We start from the raw sequence: 25,160 nt of genomic DNA, 5'->3' as shown, positions 1-25,160 counted from the left end.
TTTTCTGCTTTCTCTGTTCAGCCCTGTCCCCAACTTGTCATGATGACTCCTTTCCAGCCTTAATATGCTTATGTAAAGCTACAAAGTGATGGCCAAGATGCAAATTTAATTCATTGGACTCTTAAAATTGTGAGATATGAAAACACGGGTGTTGAATTGATCTAACTGTCCTAAATTGCCAGTTGCATTTTTAGAAAGTTGAGGTCTATAATGCAACTTGTTTACCAAAGTAATTGTCTATCAACAAATTATTTTGCTGCAGTTTCAGCAGTTTTAGTTTTGACTTTTCAAGTGCTCTAGATATTATAAAGTTATATAACTAGAAATCCCTTTTCTTCAAAGGAGATGCAGATGATATAAAAAAGGAACCAAAAGACAAGAAGAAGAAAGATGATAAAAGAAAAAGTGAAGATCAAGCTGGTGATAAAGATGGTGTGTATAGGATCAACTGCTAAGAATGCTTGGTATATTGAAATGCAAATACTTCCTTTGAGCATGTTAGAGATTTGCAATAATTTTAAAGTTTTCTTTAAAATAATACAAAACATTTGTCTGGCTGTTAAATGCAGGCTTAAAAACTCTCTTATTCTATTAAGTTATTGGTTGGTGAGGCAGATGCAGTTTAGAGAATTTTACTGTCACACCGGCCAACAATGTCAACATTGTGCTAGTGTAAATTCATGAAAGCCTTGACAAGATGAAGCAGAATTGGCACATATTGAAAGACCTAAGAAAACGTGCAGTAATGAAGATGGTTTGGTTCCATATTATGAACCTGGTATAAACTAAACTAAATCATGCAGGAATTTTGTCACCCCTAAGTATCCCTACTTAACAGTCAAGAAATCCAGCCTCTCCTCGTATTTGAAACTCTTAATCCTAACCGACATCCTGGTAAATCTCTCCACACCCTCTTCAGTGCTATCATATACTTCCTAAAGTGCTATGACCAGAACTGTGCACAGTTCTCTAGCTGTAACTTGAGGTTTTCTGTACTTATATCATAATGTCCCTGCTCTTACATAGTATGTCCTGGTTAAAAAAAAATGTGTATTCAGTCTGCTGCCAGCTTCCCCAGAAGTGGTTCTAAGGCTGCCCCTCCTGTACCCTTGCATTTGTAGTAAAGGATTTGGTAGTTGATTTGTGGGAGTTGCTGCAGTAGGCATTGTCAATCCTGAACTACATATTACCTTAGATAGCACTGAATCGCTGATGAACACTTGTGTGGGGAAAGAGAATAATCAAAATTGATATCTATGATGTCGGTAATAAAGAAGCTGAGGTCTTGCAGGCAGCTATTTAGCAGACTGGAAAAATCTGGAAATCTTTTGATTTACTCCCTATGAAATAGGTAAGTGTATCAGAAGAAAATCTTTGAAAGCCCAAAAAGGACCAGTGATGAAGGACATCATTATTTAAATATTGATATTTGGGGTGTGGGGGAAGGGGAAGTATAGGTCAAGGAAGGTGAATAACTGAATTTACTCAAGACATGATCAAATATATTCCTAAATGAAAGGTGAAATGGTGCCATCAGTTTTGGGGAATTTGCTGGTGCAAATGTAGTGTGTTTTAGTTGGAGACTATGTAATCAGTACTTTTTCTCTTTATTGCAGTGAGTGCCAGAGCTAGAAAGGCAAATATGAAAATACAGATTTATTATGCAGCTAAAGCAATTACACTGAATGCTTTCATGACCTTGTATTTTATGGCCTCAGCTATAAAAACAAGTTGAGTTCAACTTTTACAAACTTCCTGGTTAGATCATTATAGAGTACATATTTGAGCATTGCACTTTAGCTAGAATCTCTGGACTGTAGAGAAGGATTACCAGAGTGAACTCAGGGATGTGAGACAAGTATTTGATTAAATAACTTGCTTGAAGAACTTAAGTTTATTGGAAAACCTAATGAGATTTTCAAAAATGAGTTTTAATGGAGCAAGCAGGGAGAAATTGTTTAAATATTGGGGATCGTTTCCACACTGAGTTTTTCCAACTTCCTGAAAGGATGGTGAAGTCAAATTCCATTAGAACCTTTAAAGACGTTAAAATTTGTATGGTAGAATGAAAAGGCTGGGGTCTGAGATTAAATCAAACAACTTTCAATGAACTGTCACAATTTAATTAATGGGTGTAAATGTGTTTTATGAAAGTAAATATCTGCCATAGTTTTGTATGACATTCAATTTTCAGTAAATGCTACTCAACTTGCATGTGATTCTAATGATATTTATATCTTCTCATTGTCATGTAACCTTGCATAAACCCTAGAGTAAGGGTTACAATGTTGAAAGTATGGGAGAAACTAATAGTGGGTTCCCATGAAGATTATACAGCTAACAGAATTCTACCAATGTTAGAAACAAGTTGTAATGCTTTGCCAGGGACCATAGTTTATAAGTAAACAATTTAAATATTCTTAGATAACTTTTTGAGAAGTATAAATCTATTTCAGAAAGCCAATTTATTTTTAAATATGCTAAGGTTTCCTGTATTATTGGTGTTCAGGAAACATTTACTTATAGGAGCTAGGTCTTGAATTAATGCTTAAATATTTAGTAATTGAAGAATACAATAAAAAGTGGAAGAATGTAGATAAAGGATTTTGTTGTTATCTGTACAACATTCCGACTTGGGAATATATCTCATCACTTATTGGATCTAAATCCTGGAACTCCCTACCAAGCAACAATGAAAAGACTATAGTAGTTTGAGATGATGCTTCATAGTCATCACACCAAGTAGTTAGCAATGGGCAATAACTGCCGACATTGCCCACATCTCAAAACTGTTTTCTTTTGCAACTCTGGAAACCTGAAAATAAAAACTCACTTTAAATTCTGGAGACAAAGGTTTAATTTAAAGATTTTAATTCTTGCATTTTAGATACTAGCGATTGTGGGAAGATACAGAAGACATTATTAGATCGTTGGAGAGAGTCTCTTCTGGCATGCACCAGCTTAGCTCAGGTTTTTCTTCACCTCTCTACACTGGATCGTAGCATTATATGGGCCAAATCTTTGCTAAATACTCGCTGTAAGATCTGTCACAAGAAGGGCGATGCAGAAAACATGCTTCTGTGTGATGGCTGTGATAGGGGTCATCACACATACTGCTTGAGACCAAAGGTCAAGGTTTGTGCCTAAAACTTGCTTTTTATATATAAAATAAGCAAACTGATTAATCTGGTTCCCACCATTTTCAAAGTAATATCCTTTAAAGTACCCAATTTCTCTTAGATCATTCCAGAGGATGATTGGTTCTGCCCTGAATGCAGGCCAAAACAACGGTTGCGTCGTACAGTGGCCAGGCAAAGACCATCATTGGAGAGTGAGGAGGAGGAGGAGGATCTGATTGAATTGGACAAGAACTTGTTGAAGATGCAAAGTGAAAAAGATAAAAACGAGGCAATGGAAGAAAATGAAATTGAGGAAGAAATTGAAATGGAGAGGAGGTATTTTTAGTAACTAAATTGTTTAAAAACTTTTGGTTTTACTTGTATTGTTTGATTTGCTGTGATTATCAGCCTTGCCAGATAAATGCCATAACCCCAAATGGCAAATATATAAGTGATTGCATTAGATTGTGTACATTTTCCAATTATTTAGACAGCACTAGATTTTAAATCAGATCTTAATTTTAATGCTGACTCTTGAAACAAATCCCTATCATCAACTTATTCCCCTGTACCTTATCACTTTCACATGTACATTAACTCTTCATAACCAACACTAGCCTGATTTTCCTACCATTCACCTACACAAGGGATAACTTAGTGACCGATTAACCTACTAGCCAGCAGTTCTTCAGAAGAAAATTGAAGTATCATAGGAAAGCTCACAAGGAGAACATGCAAACTCCACTTTGAGTACCAAATGTCAGTTAGAAAATGGGTCTGGAACCATGAAGCATCAGCATGATGTGCTGCATCATTGATCCACCCAAATCTTCTCCATCCTATAAAGAAATGAATAAATACTAGCCAAAGGCTAGAATTAAGAGCCGGTAAATGAATTTTTTTTCCATATCTCAAGAAATTGCAGATGCAGGGCTTGGATATTTTAGAAAAAATAAAATCAGTTAATTGGTCAAAAAACAAACTGTTTCCTCCTGGGGTTGTTGTAATGAGCTGAGGGGAAAAATGATGGGTCTCGGGGGGGGGGGGGGGGGGGATTCCTTTATTCCAAATGGTTGAGGGAGGAGCGAAGTAGGTATTCTCGTGTATTATATTCCAGTTTATTAGTACAAACTAAGTCACAGCTGGAATATTGTGCAGTGGTGAAGATTGAGATAGTACGAGGTAAAACAGTCACAGAAAGCCAAATAAATTGTAACTGCTGCAGAAAACATGGAAGTAAATAAAGTGCAAGATCTCAATCTTGCACCTTATTGTTACCTGCACGATCTTGACCTCAATCTATCTGTCGGCCCTCCATTTTTCAGGGTCAACCATGGATGTTGTATCCTAGTTGCAAGCAAGGGCAGTATAATATGGAGAGTAAGCCATTGGCCATGCAGCAGCTCCCCCTTTCCACACAGCTGATGAACTCAAAGAAACGGCAGAAACTGATGCAGTTTGGCACCAGCAGAGTTCCCAGTTAGCATTGAACTCTATGTAGGACTGCCTTAGGAATTCCAGCTCTAGAATTTTCCTCCGGGTTTGCAACTGAAGCCTTCTCCATGAGTGAGTATAGTTGCAAGGCAGCAAAGGTCTGAGATCAGTTTTCCTTTTAGATGTGCTGCCAACTACAGCTAACGAGCCCCATCTCCTCAAAGCAATTGGTTTTAAAGTGCCAGTAACTCGCTTTTGCCCCTTCTGTCAGTAGTGCATTTCCAAGAGCTGGATTCAGCTGTCAGAAGCTACTTGAGATGCGTGTCAGTGGGAGCTTCATCAGCAGTAGGAGCTTATCCTCACTACTTCTCTTCCCCACCCCACTGAATCCCCTGGCCCTAGCTATGACAACCTTAAGGAACCAAACAATTAGGGAAGCATTCAGTAGTCTTACACAGTGCCTTGTAAAAGCATTTAACCCCCAACCCTTTGTTCACATAAATGAGTATTTCAACCAGGAATTTTGATCGATTTAACTGAGAATTTTTATTTGTGAATCATATGTTCCTTTTTTCCACAACAAAGCCCAAAAATACAGGGAAAATTGTAAAGCATGAAAATCTCAATTCAAAAACTGAAATGTCAGCAGTTCAAAAGTATTCATCCCCCTTTGCTCAGTACTTAGTTGAACGGCCTCTCGCAGCTATTATACCCGGTAGTCTTTTGGATGAGTACTATTAGCATTGCACAATGTGATGGGGCAAGATTTGCCCATTCCTCCTTGCAAAATTGCTCAAGCTATGCCAGTTTAGTTGGAGAGCGGCGGTGGGCAGCAGTCTTAAGGTCTTGCCAAAGATGTTCGATCAGGTTATGGTCAGGACTCCAGCTAGGTCACTTAAGGACATCAGTTTTCTTCATTTGAAGCTACTCCAATGTTGCTCTTGCTGCGCACTTTGGGTCATTGTCCTGCTAAAAGTCAGACTTCCTCCCCAATTTAAGCTTTCTGGCAGAGGCTAGCAGGTTTTTATCCAGGGTCTTTCTGTATTTAGCAGCATTCAACTTCCCATCAATCCTGATCAGATTTCCAGTCCCTGCAACTGTAGGGATGGTGTTAACTGTGCACTATTAGATTTATGTACCACTTGATGTTGAGGCCAAGAAGTTCTACTTCAGTCTCCTCCAACCACAAGACCTTTTTCCACAACTTTTCAGCATCTTCTAAAGGTGCTTTGTAAAGTATTGACATGTATAGATATGATTTTTTTTTTGCCAGGGTTTCTTCCTTACCACTCTTCCATAAATACCCCTTTTGTACAAGGCTTTGGCTATTGTGGAGCCATGAACTTCATGTCCAGTTGCAGCCGTTAACTTCTGCATCTTACTCAAAGTTACCATTGGCATCACAGTAGCCCCTCTTACAAGTGCCATTCTTCTCCGGCAACTAAGTAGATGGGTGGCCTGACCGAGGCTGTGTGGCTTTGGTTTTTTTCTCCACTTTTACAATGGACTGTACTAAGTTCTGAGGTATGTTCAGTGCCTTTTGAGATGGTCTTGTCCCTTTCCCCAGATTTGTGTTTCTCTATTATCATTTCCCTGACTTGCCTTGAATGCTCTTTTTATCTTCATTTTGGTTCGGTCTGTTGAAAATCAACCATACAGTTGACCTTACAGAGACAGGGAATATTTATTATGAATTCATTGAAAACAGGTGACCTTCCAATTTTCTACATCAACAAATTGGGTGAGCTGGTAAGGTAATACTGTATATTACACCTGAGGGAAGTTAGCATAGGGGATGAATGCTTTTTAAGCCTCACAGTATTGGTTTTTAATTTTTTGTTAAACTGTTCACAGGTTTTGGAATTTTTCTTTTGATTTGGCACAATGCAAATGATTTGTAGATCAGCTCAAAAAATCCTACTTCAATATATCTTAAATTTAGAAACTGAGACAGTAAAATGTGAAAGCTGGCTGGTGGCACAGTGACATCAGCGTCGAACTCTGGAGCGAAGGTTCCCGAGTTCAAATCCAGTCGGGCCGCTCCCGGACGTGCTTTCCATCCGTGCCGGGTTGAGTGTTGAGCTCGCAATTCGGCCTCGTTTTAAAAAAAACACTGTACTGTGAGAAGGATGTAGGGGACCACTCATAGAATCCTTCCTTCAAGACAACCACTTGAAATAAAAATGGTCACAGAGGTTCTGGCAGAGTATGGCACACAAAAAAAATGTGAAAATAATTGTGGGGGCTGAATACTTTCTTAAGGCGCTTCTTAACAACGGAATAGAAGGTGTGTTTGAGCTTGGTAGTATGTGCTTTCAGGGTTTTGTATTTTCTGTTCAATGGGAAAGAGGAGACGAGATTGTTTATACTTTTTGCTGCAACAGTAAAGCAGCAATCATAATCCTAGATCCCATCATTGGGTCTGTGGGCAGTGTCCATTGAGGGGAGGCTGGTTTCCATGATATGATGTGCTAAGCTGTGTCCACAACTCTCTGCAGTTTCTTGCAGTTATGGACTGAGCTTTTGCTTTAGAAGTTAATATTGGGACTATAATGTTTCTGAATTACATTGCTGAATATTATCTAAAACAAATATAGACATTCTAACTGCATGTGTTTATACACACCCCAACATTTCAAATATACTTTAAATGACTGTTTGTCTTACACAAATGCTTTGAACAATGTGTTCTGTTTCCTTTACTAGTCGCCCACGAAGAGGAAGACCTCCTTTGAAACTACAGATTAAAGGCAAAAGGGGTAAATCTAGCACTCCTAAAGCAGTGGTTACTCAACGAGCAGGTAAAAGGAAATATACCCCTCGCAGTCAGTCAAATACTCCCAAGTTAACATCATCTTTTGGTAAGAATAGTGGCAGAAGATTGGGAAGGAAGCCTAAGACTGCACCAAACTCTGAAATAAAACCAATGTCCAGATCATTTCATTATGCTAAATCTGACCAAACAGATGAATCCTTCAGCGAATTGGTTCGTCCCCGTCGGCGACGGAAGTATCGGAAGTTTATTACCAGCACCCCTGACTGCAACACCTCAGCATCTCACAGTGTTGACATTTCTGATTTAGACATCTTGAAGGATGAACCTGTAAGGAAAAAAAGGAAGTATACACGTCGTATACATCAGAAACCAGCTCAAGTAATTAAAAGAGGAAGAAGAGGCAGAAAGCGCAAATCTGCAGGTAGGAAAAATGTAGAGCACTGTAATATAAAAACTCTGAAGAGCAAGTGTATCCAGTTTGCGTAAGTATCAAGTGATAGGACCACAAATGGTACTCTTGCATTTCTTTGAAATTTCCAATTACTTGATTTTTCAATTAAATCAGGCTAATCAAATTGTTAAGTTTGTCTTTAACTGACAGATTAATATTGTTATTTGTTAGCTTTAATGGATGACATAACAGAAATGTCCCTAGACTGTGAATAGATATATTAATATTTGAAGGTGAGCTTTTTACTACATATTCTTTTCAAAACAGTCTATTGTAGATATTTTAATGCATAAAACTGAACTGAAATGTAGGATATTATACTTAAATTATACCCAATCTTTGAAAATAGCTATTTAACCTTCAAGAAAGAAGTTGTATTCATCAATTGAAAAAAAACAATTGAACTACTTCACTCAATTTGAAAAGAAATCACAACTTGTAAGATTACCAATTTTTTTGTATCTTTTTTTTTGCATTATGCTAAAAAATCTGATCAGTTATATAAAACTTGGAACACTTGTCATTTTTCACTGTTTGGTTAAGTATTTGCAAAACACTAATCCTGAGGAAACTATGTTTTCAGAGCTAAAACTCACTCCATGGAGAATTTTTAGGAAAGAAATAAGTATTACAGAATATTGAACCATAATATAGTTTGATTGGTGATTAGAAGCAAATAGTAAATCTACCATTGCAGTGCTACAAGCATTGCCAAAAGAAGAGATTTTTGAATTTGTTGCACTGGGGAAGAGTCTTTATAGAAATTGGGGAATATGACTTGGTACAGATGTAGGAAGTGCAGTTTCTGTACAAATGCAGTTGGAGAGGAGGACATTCTGAGTAGTAGTTGGTTGACAATACCATAGGCTTCCTTGGCAGAAATTTAAGAATGAGCAGGAGGGCGAAGCTAGACATGTAGAATCAACTGTTGGGCAGTGGATGCCAGGATTGTGATGTTTTGTTTGAATTTGCTCAAGTAACAAGCAGGAATTAGGAGTGTATTTTTGTCTAGCCCCTTTGAAATTCCCACTGTGACTCTTTTTGTTTTCACCTGAGCTACCTAGTAGACTCAAATTTTCCTTAGTCTGAGCAATGATTTCCCCAGTTTCTTTTTTAAATAAATAAAATCTTTGTGAGATGGCAGGTAGAATATTATGTAATGATTTTATAAAAACTCCGGCCTGGTTTCTTTCTACCCATGATAGCATGAGAATGTTGAACAGTTTGCCATTGCATCTATAACATTGTGGCGACCCATTTCCTGGCACATCCGAACCGACTCACAATTAGATAGCCTACGGGAGTTTGCGAGCACAGAGCTTTGGAGCCTCTGCGCCATGGGGGGCAGGTTGAGGGAGGCTTAAAAGTGAGGCTGAAGATTTCGAATAAAGTTTTTTCCTTCGACTGCAGTTACCGACTCCGTGTCGTAATTTTAGCGCTGCATGTAGCACACCGCTACAATTGGTGACCCCGACAGTCCAAACGATTTTTGGACCAGAAATGACCGACGCCGCCTCTGTTGATGCGGTTTCGTTGAAACTGCCGGATTTCTGGACACAGCGCCCGAACCTATGGTTCCAGCAAGCCGAAGCCCAATTCCACGTTCGCCAGATCACCTCAGAAGACACCCGCTACTACTACGTGGTGAGCTCCCTCGACCGGGACACAGCGGCCCAGGTCGCGGAGTTCGTACAGTCGCCCCCGGTAGACGGCAAGTACACGGAATTCAAAGCCCTGCTCCTCAGGACTTTCGGACTCCCACGGCGCGAGCGGGCTGCCCGTTTACTGCACCTGGAAGGCTTGGGCGACAGACCTCCATCGGCTTTAATGAATGAGATGTTGTCTCTCGCCGACGAACACACACCCTGCCTCATGTTTGAGCAGGCATTCCTGGAGCAGCTGCCCGAGGACATACGCCTGCTGCTGTCCGACGCGGATTTCAGTGACCCCCGGAAGGTGGCAGCCCGGGCGGACTTGCTGTGGAACGCCAAAAAGGTGAGCGGGGCGTCCATCGCACAGATCTCCCAGCCACGCTCCCGGCAGCAAACCAGTCCAGGCCCGGCCGCAGAGCCCGCCAACCCCCGGCCCAATGAACACTGGTGCTTCTACCACCAGCGGTGGGGCGCAGAAGCCCGCCGTTGTCGCCCGCCCTGCAAGTTCCCGGGAAACGCCAGGGCCAGCTGCCGCTGATGGCTACGGCGGCTGGCCATCGGGATAGCCTCCTGTATGTGTGAGATAGAAGGTCGGGACGCCGGTTTTTGGTCGACACTGGTGCCGAGATCAGCGTTTTACCTCCGACGAGTTACGACACCCGCAGCAGGGCACCGGGTCCCCCCCTGAGGGCCGTGAATGGCAGCACAGTAAGGACCTATGACACCCGTCAGGTGCAGCTACAGTTCGGCTCCAGCCAGTTCACGTGGGGCTTCACACTGGCCGCCGTAGCCCAACCGCTTCTGGGTGCGGATTTTTTGCGAGCTCACAGCCTACTGGTCGACCTGCCCAGGAAGAGACTGGTACACGCCGAGACCTTTCAGACGTTCTCCCTGGGTGCAGCCCAGTTGCCAGCCCCTCACCTCGGCTCCATCACGCTGTCCGACAACGACTTCACCAGGGTCCTGGCGGATTTCCCATCGGTTCTGGCACCGCAGTTCACAGCGGCCATGCCCAGGCACGGCGTACAGCACCACATCCCGACCCAGGGACCACCCCTCCACGCCCGCGCTCGGCGGCTTCCCCCGGACAAGCTCCGACTGGCGAAGGAGGAGTTCCAGAGGATGGAGGAATTGGGGATCATCCGGCGGTCCGACAGCCCATGGGCCTCCCCCCTGCACATGGTGCCCAAAGCGACGGGGGGCTGGAGACCATGCGCGACTACCGCAGGCTGAACGAGGCTACCACACCGGAGCGCTACCCTGTGCCGCACATTCAGGACTTTGCAGCAAACCTGCACGGCGCACGGATCTTCTCCAAGGTAGACCTCGTCCGAGAGTACCATCAAATCCCGATGCATCCTGACGACGTCCCCAAAACGGCTCTCATCACCTCGTTTGGCCTTTTCGAGTTCCTCCGCATGCCGTTCGGCCTGAAGAATGCCGCACAGACGTTCCAGCGGTTAATGGACGCAGTGGGACGGGACCTGGACTTCGAGTTCATCTATTTGGATGACATCCTCATAGCCAGCAGCAGTCGTCAGGAGCATCTGTCCCACCTCCGTCAACTCTGCGCCCAACTGAGTGAGTACGGTCTTACAATCAACCCCGCCAAATGCCAGTTCGGACTCGATACCATTGACTTCCTGGGCCACAGGATTACTAAAGACGGGGCAACCCCTCTGCCCACTAAGGTAGATGCGGTCCGCCTCTTTCCCCGACCCACCACGATCAAAGGCCTTCAGGAATTCGTAGGTATAGTCAATTTCTACCGCCGCTTCCTCCCTTCAGCTGCCCGGATCATGCGCCCCCTGTTCGCCCTGATGTTGGGTCCGAGCAAGGACCTTACCTGGGACGAGGAGTCCACCGCCGCTTTCGTTCAAACGAAGGAAGCTTTGGCGAACGCCGCGATGCTAGTACATCCCAGAATGGACGCCCCTACCGCCCTCACAGTGGACGCATCAAACACGGCAGTCGGTGGGGTGCTGGAGCAACTCATCACAGGTCGCTGGCAACCCCTGGCGTTTTTCAGCAAACACCTGTGACCACCCGAGCTCAAATACAGTGCTTTCGACCGGGAACTGTTGGCGCTCTACCTGGCAATCCGGCATTTCAGGTACTTCATAGAAGGTCGGCCCTTCACCGCGTTCACGGACCACAAACCGCTTACCTTTGCGTTTACGAAAGCGTCCGACCCCTGGTCGTCCCGCCAGCAACGCCACCTGTCCTACATCTCTGAATACACGACGGATGTCCGGCACGTCTCGGGTAAGGACAATGTCGTGGCAGATGCGCTCTCTCGCCCTACCGTTCATGCCCTTTCCCAAGGGGTAGACTTTGAGGCACTGGCAGAAGCGCAGCAGGCGGATGAGGAGATTCCGAGTTACAGAACCGCAGTTTCCGGTTTGCAGCTCCATGACCTCCCCGTGGGCCCGGGTGAGAGGACCCTACTCTGTGACGTCGTCACAGGCCAGCCCCGTCCCGTCGTCCCGACAGCCTGGCGGCGCCACGTTTTCAACTCCTTTCATAATTTGGAGCATCCCTCCATCCGGACAACTGTCCAGATGGTTTCCAGCAGGTTCGTTTGGCACGGACTCCGCAAACAGGTCAGTGAATGGGCCAAAACGTGCATGCACTGCCAGACGGCCAAGGTGCAGCGGCATACCAAAGCCCCACCGCAGCAGTTCCATCCCGCCCACCGGCGTTTCAACCGCAGTCATGTGGATATTGTGGGCCCTCTGCCAGTGTCACGCGGAGCGCGGCACCTCCTGACTATTGTGGACCGGTTCACAAGATGGCCAGAGGCAGTCCTGCTCACCGACACCACCTCCGAATCTTGCACCCGAGCCCTGATCGCCACCTGGATATCTCGCTTTGGTGTACCAGCCCACATTACCTCCGACAGAGGCGCCCAGTTCACCTCCAGCCTGTGGTCAGCTATGGCCAGCCTTTTGGGGACTCAGCTGCACCACACCACTGCCTACCACCCACAGTCGAACAGGCTAGTGGAGCGTTTCCACCGTCACCTGAAGTCGGCCCTCATGGCCCGCCTGCGAGGAGCCAACTGGGCGGACGAGCTTCCCTGGGTCCTACTCGGCATCCGCACAGCGCCCAAGGACGACCTGCACGCCTTGTCGGCCGAGTTGGTATACGGCGCGCCCCTGGTTGTCCCCGGGGAGTTCCTACCAGCCCCAAGGGGGCAAGAGGAAGATCCCGCAGCAGTCCTGGGCAGACTATGCGAGAAGCTCGGTAACCTGGCCCCCATACCCACTTCACAGCACGGGCGGCACCCGACCTGCGTACCCAAAGACCTACAGAACTGTGTTTGTACGAAGGGGCGGGCATCGGCCACCGCTGCAGCGGCCATACGAGGGGCCGTTTATGGTGCTCCGGAACAACGGGTCCACGTTCGTGCTGGACGTTGGGGGGAAAGAGGAGGTTTTCACGGTGGACCGCCTCAAACCGGCCCATGTGGACCTGGCGCAACCGGCCGAGTTTCCAGCACCTCGGCGCAGAGGCCGACCTCCCAAGCAGGTTCTGGCTCAGACTGTGGACATTGGGGGGTGTATCGCCGGTTCTGGGGGGGGGGTTATGTGGCGACCCATTTCCTGGCACATCCGAACCGACTCACAATTAGATAGCCTACGGGGGTTTGCGAGCACAGAGCTTTGGAGCCTCTGCACCATGGGGGGCAGGTTGAGGGAGGCTTAAAAGTGAGGCTGAAGATTTCGAATAAAGTTTTTTTCCTTCGACTGCAGTTACCGACTCCGTGTCGTAATTTTAGTGCTGCGTGTAGCACACCACTACAACATACTAATTCTTCAGCACTTAATAGCATAATATGACTGAGACAATCATACAGAAGGAGATCTTAGAAATGAAAAGGGATATCAAAAAACTTTTTTAAGCAGAATACTCCACAAATGTGCTCCAGATTACCTCATTTGTTCATGACTTCAAGAGAAGTCAGAAAATTCTTCCACATTTGCCTTTTATTTTACTGTTTAGTGTATCACTTTTCACCTTCTCCAGAACCAACATGTCTTTTTATAAGTGGTATCTACAGACAGACATACTTTATTGATCCCAAGGGAAATTGGGTTTCGTTACTGTTGCACCAACCAACAATAGTGTAGAAATATAGCAATGTAGAACTATTAATAATTAACTAATAAGTAAATTATGCCAAGTGGAAATAAGTCCATGACCAGCCTATTGGCTCAGGGTGTCTGACACTCCAAGGGAGGAGTTGTGAAGTTTGATGGCCACAGGCAGGAATGACTTCCTATGACGCTCAGTGTTGTATCTCGGTGGAATGAGTCTCTGGCTGAATGTACTCCTGTGCCTAACCAGTACATTATGGTGTGGATGGGAGACATTGTCCAAGATGGCATGCAACTTGGACAGCATCCTCTTTTCAGACACCACCGTCAGAGTTCAGTTCCACACCCACAACATCACTGGCCTTGCAAATGAGTTTGTTGATTCTGTTAGTGTCTGCTACCCTCAGCCTGCTGGCCCAGCACACAACAGCAAACGTGATAGCACTGGCCACCACAAACTCGTAGAACATCCTCAGCATCGTCCAGCAGATGTTAAAGTAGAGACAGCTCTGCTCTTCTTGCAGACAGCCTCAGTGTTCTTTGACCAGTCCAGTTTATTGTCAGTACATATCCCCAGTTATTTGTAATCCTCCACCATGTCCTCACTGACCCCTTGGATGGAAACAGGAGTCACCGGTGCCTTAGCCCTCCTCAGGTCCACCACCAGCTCCTTATTCTTTTTCACATTAAGATGCAGATGATTCTGCTCACACCATGTGACAAAGTACACATCTAGTACATGAAAGTAATCAGTACTATTTTTGATTCTGTATTCCTAGAGTTAGTTTATACTGAATTTGCATCTCTCCAGTTATCATAAACATGGGATTCTGCAGATGCAAGAAATACAGAGCGATACACACAAAATGCTGAAGGAATTCAACGTGTCATGCAGCATCTATGGAAATAAATAAACAGTGGATGCTTCAGGCCGAGACCCTTAATCAGGACTGGAAAGGTAGGGGGAGAGAAAGAGGAGGACTGCGTAACACCTATCAGCTCTTTTCCCCCCCCCATCCACCCCCCACCAACTTTTATTCTGCCATCTTCCCCCTTCCTTATCAGTCCTGAAAAAGGGCCTTGGCCTGAAACATCAACTGTTTATTCATTTCCATGGGTGCTGCCTGATCTGTTGAGTCTCACCAGCCATGTCTTATTGCTGGCTTGTCTTCCATCAGTTATCATTTGTTTGGTGCTACTAAATAACTTTTGCCAATTTGAATATATTTATGATTCTTATTTATCTCTTGGCTTGTCCTACTGGCAGTGTTTCTAATCATCCATTAATTTGGAACTATAAACTGTGAGGTATTTTGTATGTGCATTAAAAGATTTTTGACTGCTGTATAAGGGCACTGAAATAAAAGTATAATAAAGTAGTTGTTGCAAAGAGATAAATCATTAGTTTACTTGGTTAGCAAAATGTTGCAGTCATGACCAAAAGGAAACCAGAAGAGCGATCATAAATTTGGAGGAAAAGCGTGGTTGTAGAAAGAAACCATGAATATGATGAGATTTGGGCAAGTAGCAAATTAAAGGGGTGATTGATGGATTTGGGAGAAGCTCATATGGAGTATTGTGAGGTTGCATAACAAGTTCACAATGCCCAGGAATGAGATGGCTACAGAAAGGTTTGAGTACAGTCCAGTCCATCACAAGCAAAGCCCTTCCCACCACTGACTACATTTACAAGAAGTACTGCCACAAAAAAGCAGTATCCATTATCAAAGACCCCAACCATCCAGTCCATGCTCTCTTCTTGCTACTGCATTCTGGTAAGAGGTCCCATGCTACCAGGTTCAAGAACAATTGTTACCCAACAACCATCAGGCTGCTGAACTGGCGTGGATAGCTTCCCTTACCACAACTCCAAACTCTATTTCCTGAGAAGTTTGCAAAGATTAGGTGTGACATCTAAAACACTGACAAACTTCTATGGGTGTGTGGTGGAGAGTATATGGACTAGCTGCATCACTGCCTTGTGAAGGAACTTCAGTAAACAATCAAGCCTTTTCATTTTTAAGATTTCCTTCTGTACGGAAACACCAATGCCCTTGAACAGAAAATCTTACAATAAGTAGTGGATACAGCACAGTTCATCACTTCACTTGCCCTGTCACTGAACTGTTCTCACAACCTATGAACTCAGTTTCAAGGACTCTTCATCTCATGTTCTCAATATTTATTGCTTATTTATTATTAGTTCTTTCTCTTTGTATTTGCAGAGTTTATCTTTTGCACATTGGTTGTCCATCCTGTTGGTGTGGTCTTTCATTGATTTTATTAGTTACTGGATTTATCAAGTATGCTTGTAAGGATCTTGGTTTATACGAGGAGTGATAGGGTAGACTGAGATGAGTTATTAACTTCTGCATAATCACTGAGTTGACCTGCCTGTGCATGTAACGAGAGCTGTTTAACTCATCGTCTTCTACCTTAGGCCACAAACCGCCCATCTGTGAACACTTTCTGGAGGTCCAAGATCCGTATGCTCCATGACCGCTGCATTAAGTGTGTAAATGTAGGAGGGGACGATGTTGAAAAATAAATGTGCTAGGTTTTCTAAAATTGAATCCTTCTACCTTAGACCATGAACTTATCAATCAGCCCTCGTATGGTTTCATATACGTATGTACTTTGATAATAAATTTACTTTGAACTGATTCCACAACCTACAGACTCACTTTTAAGGACACTGTACAACTCAGTTTGGCATCTTTAGCATATTGGTTCTTTGTCAATCTTTGTTTTGTTTTTTGCAAAATTCTACTATTCCCCTGTTTATCACAGGCATTTATTGTCAAGGTCATATGTGATAACATACATACTTTGATAATAGATGATGAATAATAATAAAAAGGCTTCTCTAGGTATTCATACCCCTTCCAGAGATTGAGTTTCAGTTCTCATTTTCTTAGGAGCCCCTTGAGGTCAAAGATGATTGGCTTTAGCCTAATTCTATTGGCTCTGAATTGTCTGAGTCAAAAATGGGCAACTAAATTATTACTTATGGGGATGGGGGTTGTGTTCTTTGAAAGGTCCTTATCACAATTTATTGTAATGTGGAGTTGCATCATCTGCACGTGTGTCAGGAACACAATGGAGGGGGCAGATCTGTTTATTTTTAATGTCATCCCATATTTACATTTTTGGTCAGTGAACAGCCATAATGGGTAAGGTCACTTGTATAGGTTACAAGTGTGGTAGGAGATGTTGATGAGCTGGTATGGGAAGTGGTGTGCATTTTCTCTAATTGTTGTTGATGTCATCCTCTTGTGTTTCATGGTCAGTCAGGGTAGCACAATAGTCTAGCAATTAGTACAGTTGCTTTACGTTAGTGATCAGGGTTTGATTCCCTCCACTGTCTGTAAGGGGTTTGTATGTTCTCCCCGTGGCTATGTGTGGTGTCCCAGGATGCTCTGGTTTCCTACCACATTCCAAAGACGTACAATTAGGGTTGGTGGGCATGCTATCTGGGCTGCTCCCAGCATAATCCTCAATGCGTTGGCCGTTAATGCGACAAAATGTATTTCATTGTATGTTTCAATGTACACGACATATAAAACTAATCCTTAAGATCTTCAAGGATTCCCACGATTTGGTGAAAATACTGCTCTTTCTCGAGGGTCTCTGAAATCATCTTTAAGCAGATCATCTTACCTTCTAGTAATCCCTTACTGTGATACAACTCAGCTTGTCTGTTTCAGCAGTCCACCAGACTTGTGAATAGGGTGATGATAGAAATTGAGCCAATTAATCCAGTCATATTTGAATGTTGTCACCTGTTTGTTTGGTTCCGCAATCTTCATTCATTACAAGTAGGAATAGTGAAGTTAGGAGGTTCAGCAGCCCATTGGTTAGTGAACTATTAAAGTAGCAATCAAATGTTAGATTTGGAGAACCATTTTGAATGGGTTTTAGAAAGGGTAAAAGCAGCAGTAGCTAGTGGCGATGTTTTTGAGCTGATGTAAACATTCTAAATGATAGGAATTGATGGAAAAACCCAGGATTAAAACTTTTTTTATTGAAATGGGCAGTAAGGTTAATGTGGTCACTTTTGTATATCATATACACAAAAAGAGGTGTACAAAGAGATAATTAAAGGAATATGTGAAATGAGAATAACAATTGAAGTAAGATGATCAAGAGTTCCTTGACGCATAGGTGAAAGCAAATTCTGAGTGAATGAATTTCTCATTGGGTTGGGAAAGGGAGGATAGACACCAGCATATGGGAGAGAAGATAATAAAATGACAATTGTCAGTGGTCTCTCTAAGAGAGTTATTGTAATTTATCTGGGGGAGAAGGGAGGAATATGGAGTGAAGAGAGAAACGAAGGAGATTAGGGAAGCATTAAGAAAGATACTCAGTGAAGTAAAATGAATGAGGTATTCAAAAAAGAAGCAAAAAAGAGGCTGATATATATGAAAGGTAAGCCTTCTAATCAGTTTATCTAGATATCTGGAAGACTGACAAGTCTCTGTAGCTGATCAAGTTCAAGGGTGATTTTGCTGAGTGAGAGGCAGAGCACTTATCTGGCAGTCTGCAGTAGAGATGACATGAGGGTGTACATGGCATAAGGATAAGGTTACACTCTCATTTGAGTTTTGGAGAGTGAGCTAAAAGTTATCAAGTCCCCTTACCTAATGGCCTGAGAAATAGGGGGAGCCTGGTAATGATGATCTTCATTTAAATTGTTGAAGTGCACCATAGCTGAGATGTGGAGAGCACATTTGTATGCCACCTTTTTTTATATATATTAAAGGCTTCACTCTTTTATTGTAAAGATTAAGAGTTTCTCTTTTTAAAGGCTTTGGAAATTACTGCATTTTCTCCATTTTAATGTTGAGATTTTATACCTGCACATTAGTTAGAGCATACAGAGGCAACTTGGCTCAACCAATTTGTTGCTTAACTTGCATGTAAAAAAAAACTCTTCTACATCATATTATTCAGCTTGTTCCATGTTCATGAAGTCATTTTTTCCTCTTTCTAACTATCCAATATGTTTGAATGTTGATGTGGTTTGTTTTGACCACTGAGCCACTTGCTGTCAGCTGTTTCATTTCAAGGTCTCATACCTGTGGTATTCTCTTGCATTCTCCTCAACATTTTTGCAAATTGGAACTTTTTATTTTAAGTTTAAATGCTGTTCCAATATTAATCTATTGTTCTGTACTTTTTCCCCCAACTCTGATATAGTACTCTTGGTTTGTCAAATCACGTGACATTTTGTGTTTATTACAGAAATGAGCATCCACCTCATCATCATAAACACAATTGACCAAATTGTACATAACCTGCTTTGATTTTTATTTATCCAATTGTAATCAGAATTAACCCCAATAGCTGCTCTTCCTTTACCCGTGCTGTTACTAGCTGTGTCCCACAAGAATCTACTCTTAGCCCTCTTTGGTTTACGTCTTCATATTCTTGTACCAGCAACATTATCTAAAAATGTGTCAGTTTTTACATATAAACTTGACTATATATCATCAATACAATGACCTGATTTTTACTGTTTCTATAAATTGTAGTCTACTTTGTCTATTACTGTAAACTGAGAATTCTCCAAGTACATAATAGGATGATGAATGCCATTGGCTTAGTTTGCTTCTTGGAAAGTTGTACATTTATTGCACATAGTGTGACTGATCATTGTGTGCCATTTTCAAAATTTTTTTGTTATACTCAAAATTTCTGTATATTAAAATATCATACTCATGAGTGAAGTAAATATGGAACCACTATTAATTATTGAACTACTCAAAAAGCTGATTCATAAAAATTATTATACTTTTGTAGATTGCATAATCAAATACTAATGTAATTTATTAATCCTTGTCTAGCATTTATTGAGCTATGAAATAAATGCAATGCTCAGCTTGTGTTCATATGAATTTAAAGCTACAATTTTACTTTCTTTTTAAAGATGCCACAATACAAGTACCACAGGTAACTGGGAACCGGAGAAGTTCAAGTCGGCACTCTGGCATGCATGAGCTTTCTCTTTGTGAACAACTGATCGTGGATTTAGTACGGCACGAGGACAGTTGGCCATTCCTAAAATTGGTAAACAAAGCTCAGGTACACAAAAATACTTATTTGTTTATGCAGCAGTCTGTGAAAATGAGTATTAGACCAGCTGTTCCTCAATTTATGCATTCCTGAATAACATTTTATTTAAAATTTTGCATGTCAAAGACTGAATGCAATTAGGCATTTCAGTAGTATTCCAATGTACAAAATGGATTGTAGTTACTTAGTTTTAGAAAAACTTCAAGCAATTCTTCCAGTATGGATTGAAAACTTGCTGCAATGTGTTTTAATGTCTAATCAGAATGTATTACATGTAGCCAAGAACTAAAATTTCTTTAACAATACCTTTTTTTTCCTTTACAGGTTACTGATTACTATGACATTATTAAAAATCCAGTTGCCTTAAATATTATACGAGAGAAACTAAACAGATGTGAATATAACTTTGCATGTAAGTGTAAAGCTTGCTGTGGGTTTACATACTTTCTTATTGTCCTTTATTTCAAGGTAATGCCTATGACTTGTTTGCATTTAGGATAACCATAATTTTCATTAACTATCCAGCAATAACATTCTAAATCTGTGCTGTAAGAAATACTTGAGCTGCAGACTTTGATTTAGCCAGTTTCTCTTGACGAGGAAAGGTGGGATCATTTTAAAGACCTTGTCTCCTTCATTTGTGACCTAGCCAGTCTTGGGACTTTCTTGATTGTAGTACCAACTTCTGACACCAACTACAGTTTACAGTAAAATTCTGTTAATCTGACACACTCAGGATTTGGATGATGCCACACTGACAGATTTTTCAGACTACAATGCAGTTTCAATTTACTCCCCAAAACACTTTATTTCACTTTTAAGATATTGGACAGTAATGTAACTTTCCAGCCAATCTATTATGTATTGGAAAAGAGCTGATTTCATAATGAAATGTAGTCCTGATAAGTTTTAAGTGTGTTAGGAAGTAAAGCACCGGTAAGTTTAAAGGGAATTGGGGTCCCAATGAACCAGTAGTCAGACTTCTAACATTGAAAATTAAATCATTATGACTGGTCACCTCACTTATTAATGGTAGAATATTGCTGGTGGACATCATACTATTTTTGTCTCCAGGAATAAAATGACATGGTTCTCAACTAAACATGCAATTTACCAGCAAAGATCAAAGCTCTTTCCACAGTGGATCTCCACTTTTCTAGTGTGACATAATCTAAAGTCATCTTCAGGCTTTCTGCCACAAATGAGATGCAGATGCTGGAAATCCAAACAACACACACAAAATGCTGAGCAACTCATTCTCATTCCGACATGCAGTAGCCATCCATTTTAACTCCACTTCCCATTTCCATTTCAGCATGTCAGTCCATGGCCACTCTACAGTTGCAATGAGGCCACATTTGGGTTGGAGGAGTAACAACTTGTATTCCATCTGGTAATGCAACCCCCACCAATCAACATTCCCTTTTCTCTCTCACCTAGTCTGCTTACCTGGCCATCACCTCCTTCTGGTGCTCCTCCCCTTGTTCTTTCTTCCATGGTCTTCTGTCCTCTCCTAGATTCCCCCTTCTCCAGCCCTGTATCTTTTTCACCAACTTCCCAGCTCTTTGCTTTACCTCTCTCTCCTTCACCCTTCTCCCTCCTCCTCTTCTAGTTTCACTTATCACCTTGTGTTTCTTCCTCCTCTCCCCCTACCTTCAAACACTGACTCATCTTTTTTTTTAACCCCAGTCCTGATGAAGGGTCTCTGCCCAAAACATTGACTATACTCTTTTCTGTAGATGCTGCCTGGCCTGCTTAGTTCCTGCAGCATTTTGTGTGTGTTGTTCAGGTTTTCTGTGATATCCAGAAATAATAAAATCAAGCTGGTTCACCAACAGTTCAGGTTAAAACAACTTCACATAAGGAAGGAAAAATGTGCAAATTTTTAAGAATGGCTTCGCAATTTCATGAAATTTAAATTGCATTAAGCTGAAAAGCTTCAAAGAAATTCTTTTTTTTTAAACTTTAAATCTGTGTTTTCATTGCCCTGAGGAAATGATACACCAAAGTTTAAAGTGTAGAAACAAAACATTCAGGGCAAAAGGATTCTGAGGAGTAACTTTAACATGAATAACCACTTCAGAAACCCGGATAAACCTTTTTCCTGCAGGTGGGACAACTTTACTGAAATTCTCATTTAAAATTCTGAAGATTGGAATTCACATCAAAAGTTAGTGATTGTGCATGTGAAAACTACAAATTGCATCCTATGGAGAAGCAGACATCAACAACAACAATTATAAATTTTCTGCATTTTGATTATTACAGTTCAATTGACAGCCTTTTCCCCTCAGTGATTAGTGCTCTGCAGAGGTTTAACATGATATAGGTTAGCACTCCTGTGCAATTAAGAGGAAGTGTAGGCTTATTAAAGTAGCTGACATCTGGAGGAGATTATTTATCAGAAGCACTGTATCCTTTCTCAAGTAGTACTTAAAATCCATAGCACCACTTTGAAAGCACAGAAGTTATTTTTGTTGTGCTGTTGTTATTAGGATGTTGTTGCTTGTAAATTGTTTCCAAGTTAACATCAGTGACTGCATTTTGATCAAACTAAAGAATGCAGAGGAGTTTCCATATTAATTTGAATCTGCCTTGCTAACTCAACATGTACGAAGACCAGAAGTTCTCATTATTTTGAGAAAATTATATCAATGACAGGTTGTGAGTATTGTCTGTATGACTGCACAGTACCAGAACATAATAGGCATTGAAGCAAATTTATGCCTGAAATTGCATATTATCATGTCAAAGCACTTTACAGTGCCTATAAAAAGTATTCTCCATCCACCCCCCCCCCCCCCCAGGATCTTTTCACGTTTTATTGTTTTACAACATTGAGTCACAGTGGATTTAATTTGGCTTTTTTTTTATACTGATCACACAGAAAAATACCCTTTCTTGTCAGTGAAAACAGATCTCTACAAAGTGATCTAAATTAATTACAAATATAAAACACAATAATTGATTGCATAAGTATTCATTCCCTTCAAGTCAGTATGTAGTAGATGCACCTTTGGTAGCAATTATAGCCTTGAGTCTCTGTTGATAGGTCTCTATCAGCTTTGCACATCTGGGCGTTGCAATTTTTCCCCATTCTTCTTTACAAAACTGCTTGAGCTCTGTCCGATTTTGTGGAGGTTGTCAATGAACAGCCCTTTTCAGGTCCAGCCAAAAATTCTCAATTGGATTAGGTCTGGACTCTGACTTAGCCACTCACATACATGAACTTTGTTTTTAAACCTTTACTGTGTAGCTTTAGCTTTATGCTTGGGGTCATTGTCTTGTTGGAAAACAGATCTTCTCCCAAGTCACAGTTCTCTTTGCAGACTGCATCAGGTTTTCCTCCAGGACTTCTCTGTATTTTCCTGCAATCATTTTAGCCTCTACCTTCACAAGCCTATCCTGCAGCCAGAAACTTCAGCCATCTCTGCTCTGCCATCATCCCCGGGCAGTATCCTCCTATAATCCACCTGGGCAAGTTCCTCTCATGCCTCTGTAATTCCCTTTATTCTATTGTGATTCTTGATACATACGACTTGTGCTTCTTCCTCTCAAGTTGCAGTATGAATTCAATCATATGATTACTGCCTCCTAAAGGTTCCTTTGCATTAAGCTCCCTAATAAGATCTGGGTTATTTACACAATACCCGATTGAAGATTGCTTTTCCCCGAGTAGGCCCAAGCACAAGCTGCTCTAAAAAGCCGTTTCTCAGGCATTCAACAAATTCCCTCTCTTGAGATCCCACATTGACCTGACTTTCCCCAATCCTCTTGCATATTAAAAGTCCCCAATTACAATTGTGACATTACCCTTATCACATGCCTTTTCCAGCTCCCTTTGCAAACTCAGCCCCACATCTTGGCTACTATTTGGAGGCCCAGAATATGATCCCCATAATGTTTTTTTTTTGCCCTTGCAGTTTCTGAACTCCACCCATAAAGATTCAACATTCTGAGCCTGTGTCACCACTTTCTAAAGATGTAATTCCATCTCTTACCAACAGAGCCACACCACCGCCTGTGCCTTCCTGCCTGTCCTTTTAATACAAAGTATATCCTTTGATGTTAAGCTCCGAACTATGGCCGCCTTTCAGCCATGACTCATTGATTCCCACAACGTCATACTGACCACTCTCTAATTGCTCCACGAGTTTGTCCACGATATTCTGAATGCTACATGCATTTAAATATAGGACCTTCAGCCCTGCATTCTTCGCCCTTTTTAATTTTGCCTCTGGTACAATTTAACTCTTTGCTCTGTCTGCATTTGTACCCAATCATTGTCTTGTCTTTCCTCGCATTCATGTTACAGTCATTACCTACTCGTAAACCTACTGGCTCATCCTAGACTCTATCATACTGGTTCCCATCCCCCTGCCATATTAGTTTAAACCATATTAAACAAACATAGAATTCAATGTTTTCAGATGGTCAGACTTTGCATTTTATATCAGAGCTGACTAATTCTGATGGAAGGCATTGAACTTCCAATATTTTTTCAGTTTTTCACACTCCACAGCATTTATGTGTATTTCCACCATATACAGTTGCAATAGAGGTTTGTGAATACTTTGCAATTACCTGGTTTTCTGCATTAATTATTCATAAATAATTGGTCTGATCTTCATCCAAGTCGCAATAATAGGTAAACACTATCTGCCTAATCTAATAACAAACAATTGTACATCTCAATACTGGGTGTACCATTTAAACAATCACAGTCTACGTTCAAAAAAAGAATGTGTATCTCTGGGGTAATGCTTTCTACTAAAGCTATTTGGAGTTGAGTGTTCCAATCAATGAAATTAGATTAGAGGTGTGGGTTGTAGAGATGCCCTGCATTTAAAACAAAAAAGTCAGTTTACTGACGAAGCCTGCTCTTCTGAAGAAAAGTATGTTTACGTGCACCATGTCTCAATCAAAACAACTGTCAGAGGACCATAGAAGAATTATAGAGATGTATCAAGCAGAAAAGGCTACAAAAGTGCTTCTAAAGTCCTCGTTGTTCATCAGTCTACAGTAAGAAATTGTCTACAAATGGAGGAAACTGTTGCTACTCTCCCTAGGAGTGGACATCCTGCAAAGATTACACCAAAGGCACAATGGGTAATGCTGAAGAAGGTGAAATAGAACCCAAGGGTAACAGCAAAAGACCTGCAGAAATCTCTAGAATTTGCCAAAGTCTCTGTACATGGGTCCAGTATAAGAAAAACACTGAACAAGAATGGTGTTCATGGAAGAACACCATGGAGGACACTACTGTTCTCCGAAAAGACATTGCTGCACGTCTCAAGTTTGAAAAAGACCACCTGGATGTTCCACACAGCTTCTGGGACAGTGTTCTGTGGATGAATGTGACAAAAGTTGAACTTTTGGGTAGAAATGCATACCGCTGTGTTTGGAGGAAATGTAGCACTGTACACCAACACCTCATCCCAGCTGTGAAGGATGGCGGAAGGAGATCTTGGTTCGGGGCCACTTGGCTGCCTCAAGCATAGGCAGCTTGCAATCATTGAGGAAACAATGAATTCAAAATTGTTTATCAGA

General features: G+C 41.9%; 1 protein-coding gene across 1 annotated transcript in view; it reads left to right on the top strand.

Moving 5' to 3' along the window:
- Nucleotides 1-25,160, top strand: part of baz1a (bromodomain adjacent to zinc finger domain, 1A) — a 36,910-nt gene that overhangs the window by 9,886 nt on the left and 1,864 nt on the right. Inside the window, exons 5-10 of the mRNA XM_059987846.1 lie at nucleotides 343-432; nucleotides 2,888-3,135; nucleotides 3,241-3,455; nucleotides 7,260-7,750; nucleotides 19,465-19,619; nucleotides 19,935-20,022. Of these exons, the coding sequence (XP_059843829.1) occupies nucleotides 343-432; nucleotides 2,888-3,135; nucleotides 3,241-3,455; nucleotides 7,260-7,750; nucleotides 19,465-19,619; nucleotides 19,935-20,022 (1,287 nt within the window). The remainder of the gene's footprint in view (nucleotides 1-342; nucleotides 433-2,887; nucleotides 3,136-3,240; nucleotides 3,456-7,259; nucleotides 7,751-19,464; nucleotides 19,620-19,934; nucleotides 20,023-25,160) is intronic.

This window comes from Hypanus sabinus, chromosome 2, assembly GCF_030144855.1.
Source record: "Hypanus sabinus isolate sHypSab1 chromosome 2, sHypSab1.hap1, whole genome shotgun sequence".
Taxonomy (NCBI): Eukaryota; Metazoa; Chordata; class Chondrichthyes; order Myliobatiformes; family Dasyatidae; genus Hypanus; species Hypanus sabinus.
The sequence above is the reverse complement of the archived record's forward strand: the minus strand, read 5'-3'. Positions and strand labels throughout refer to the sequence as shown.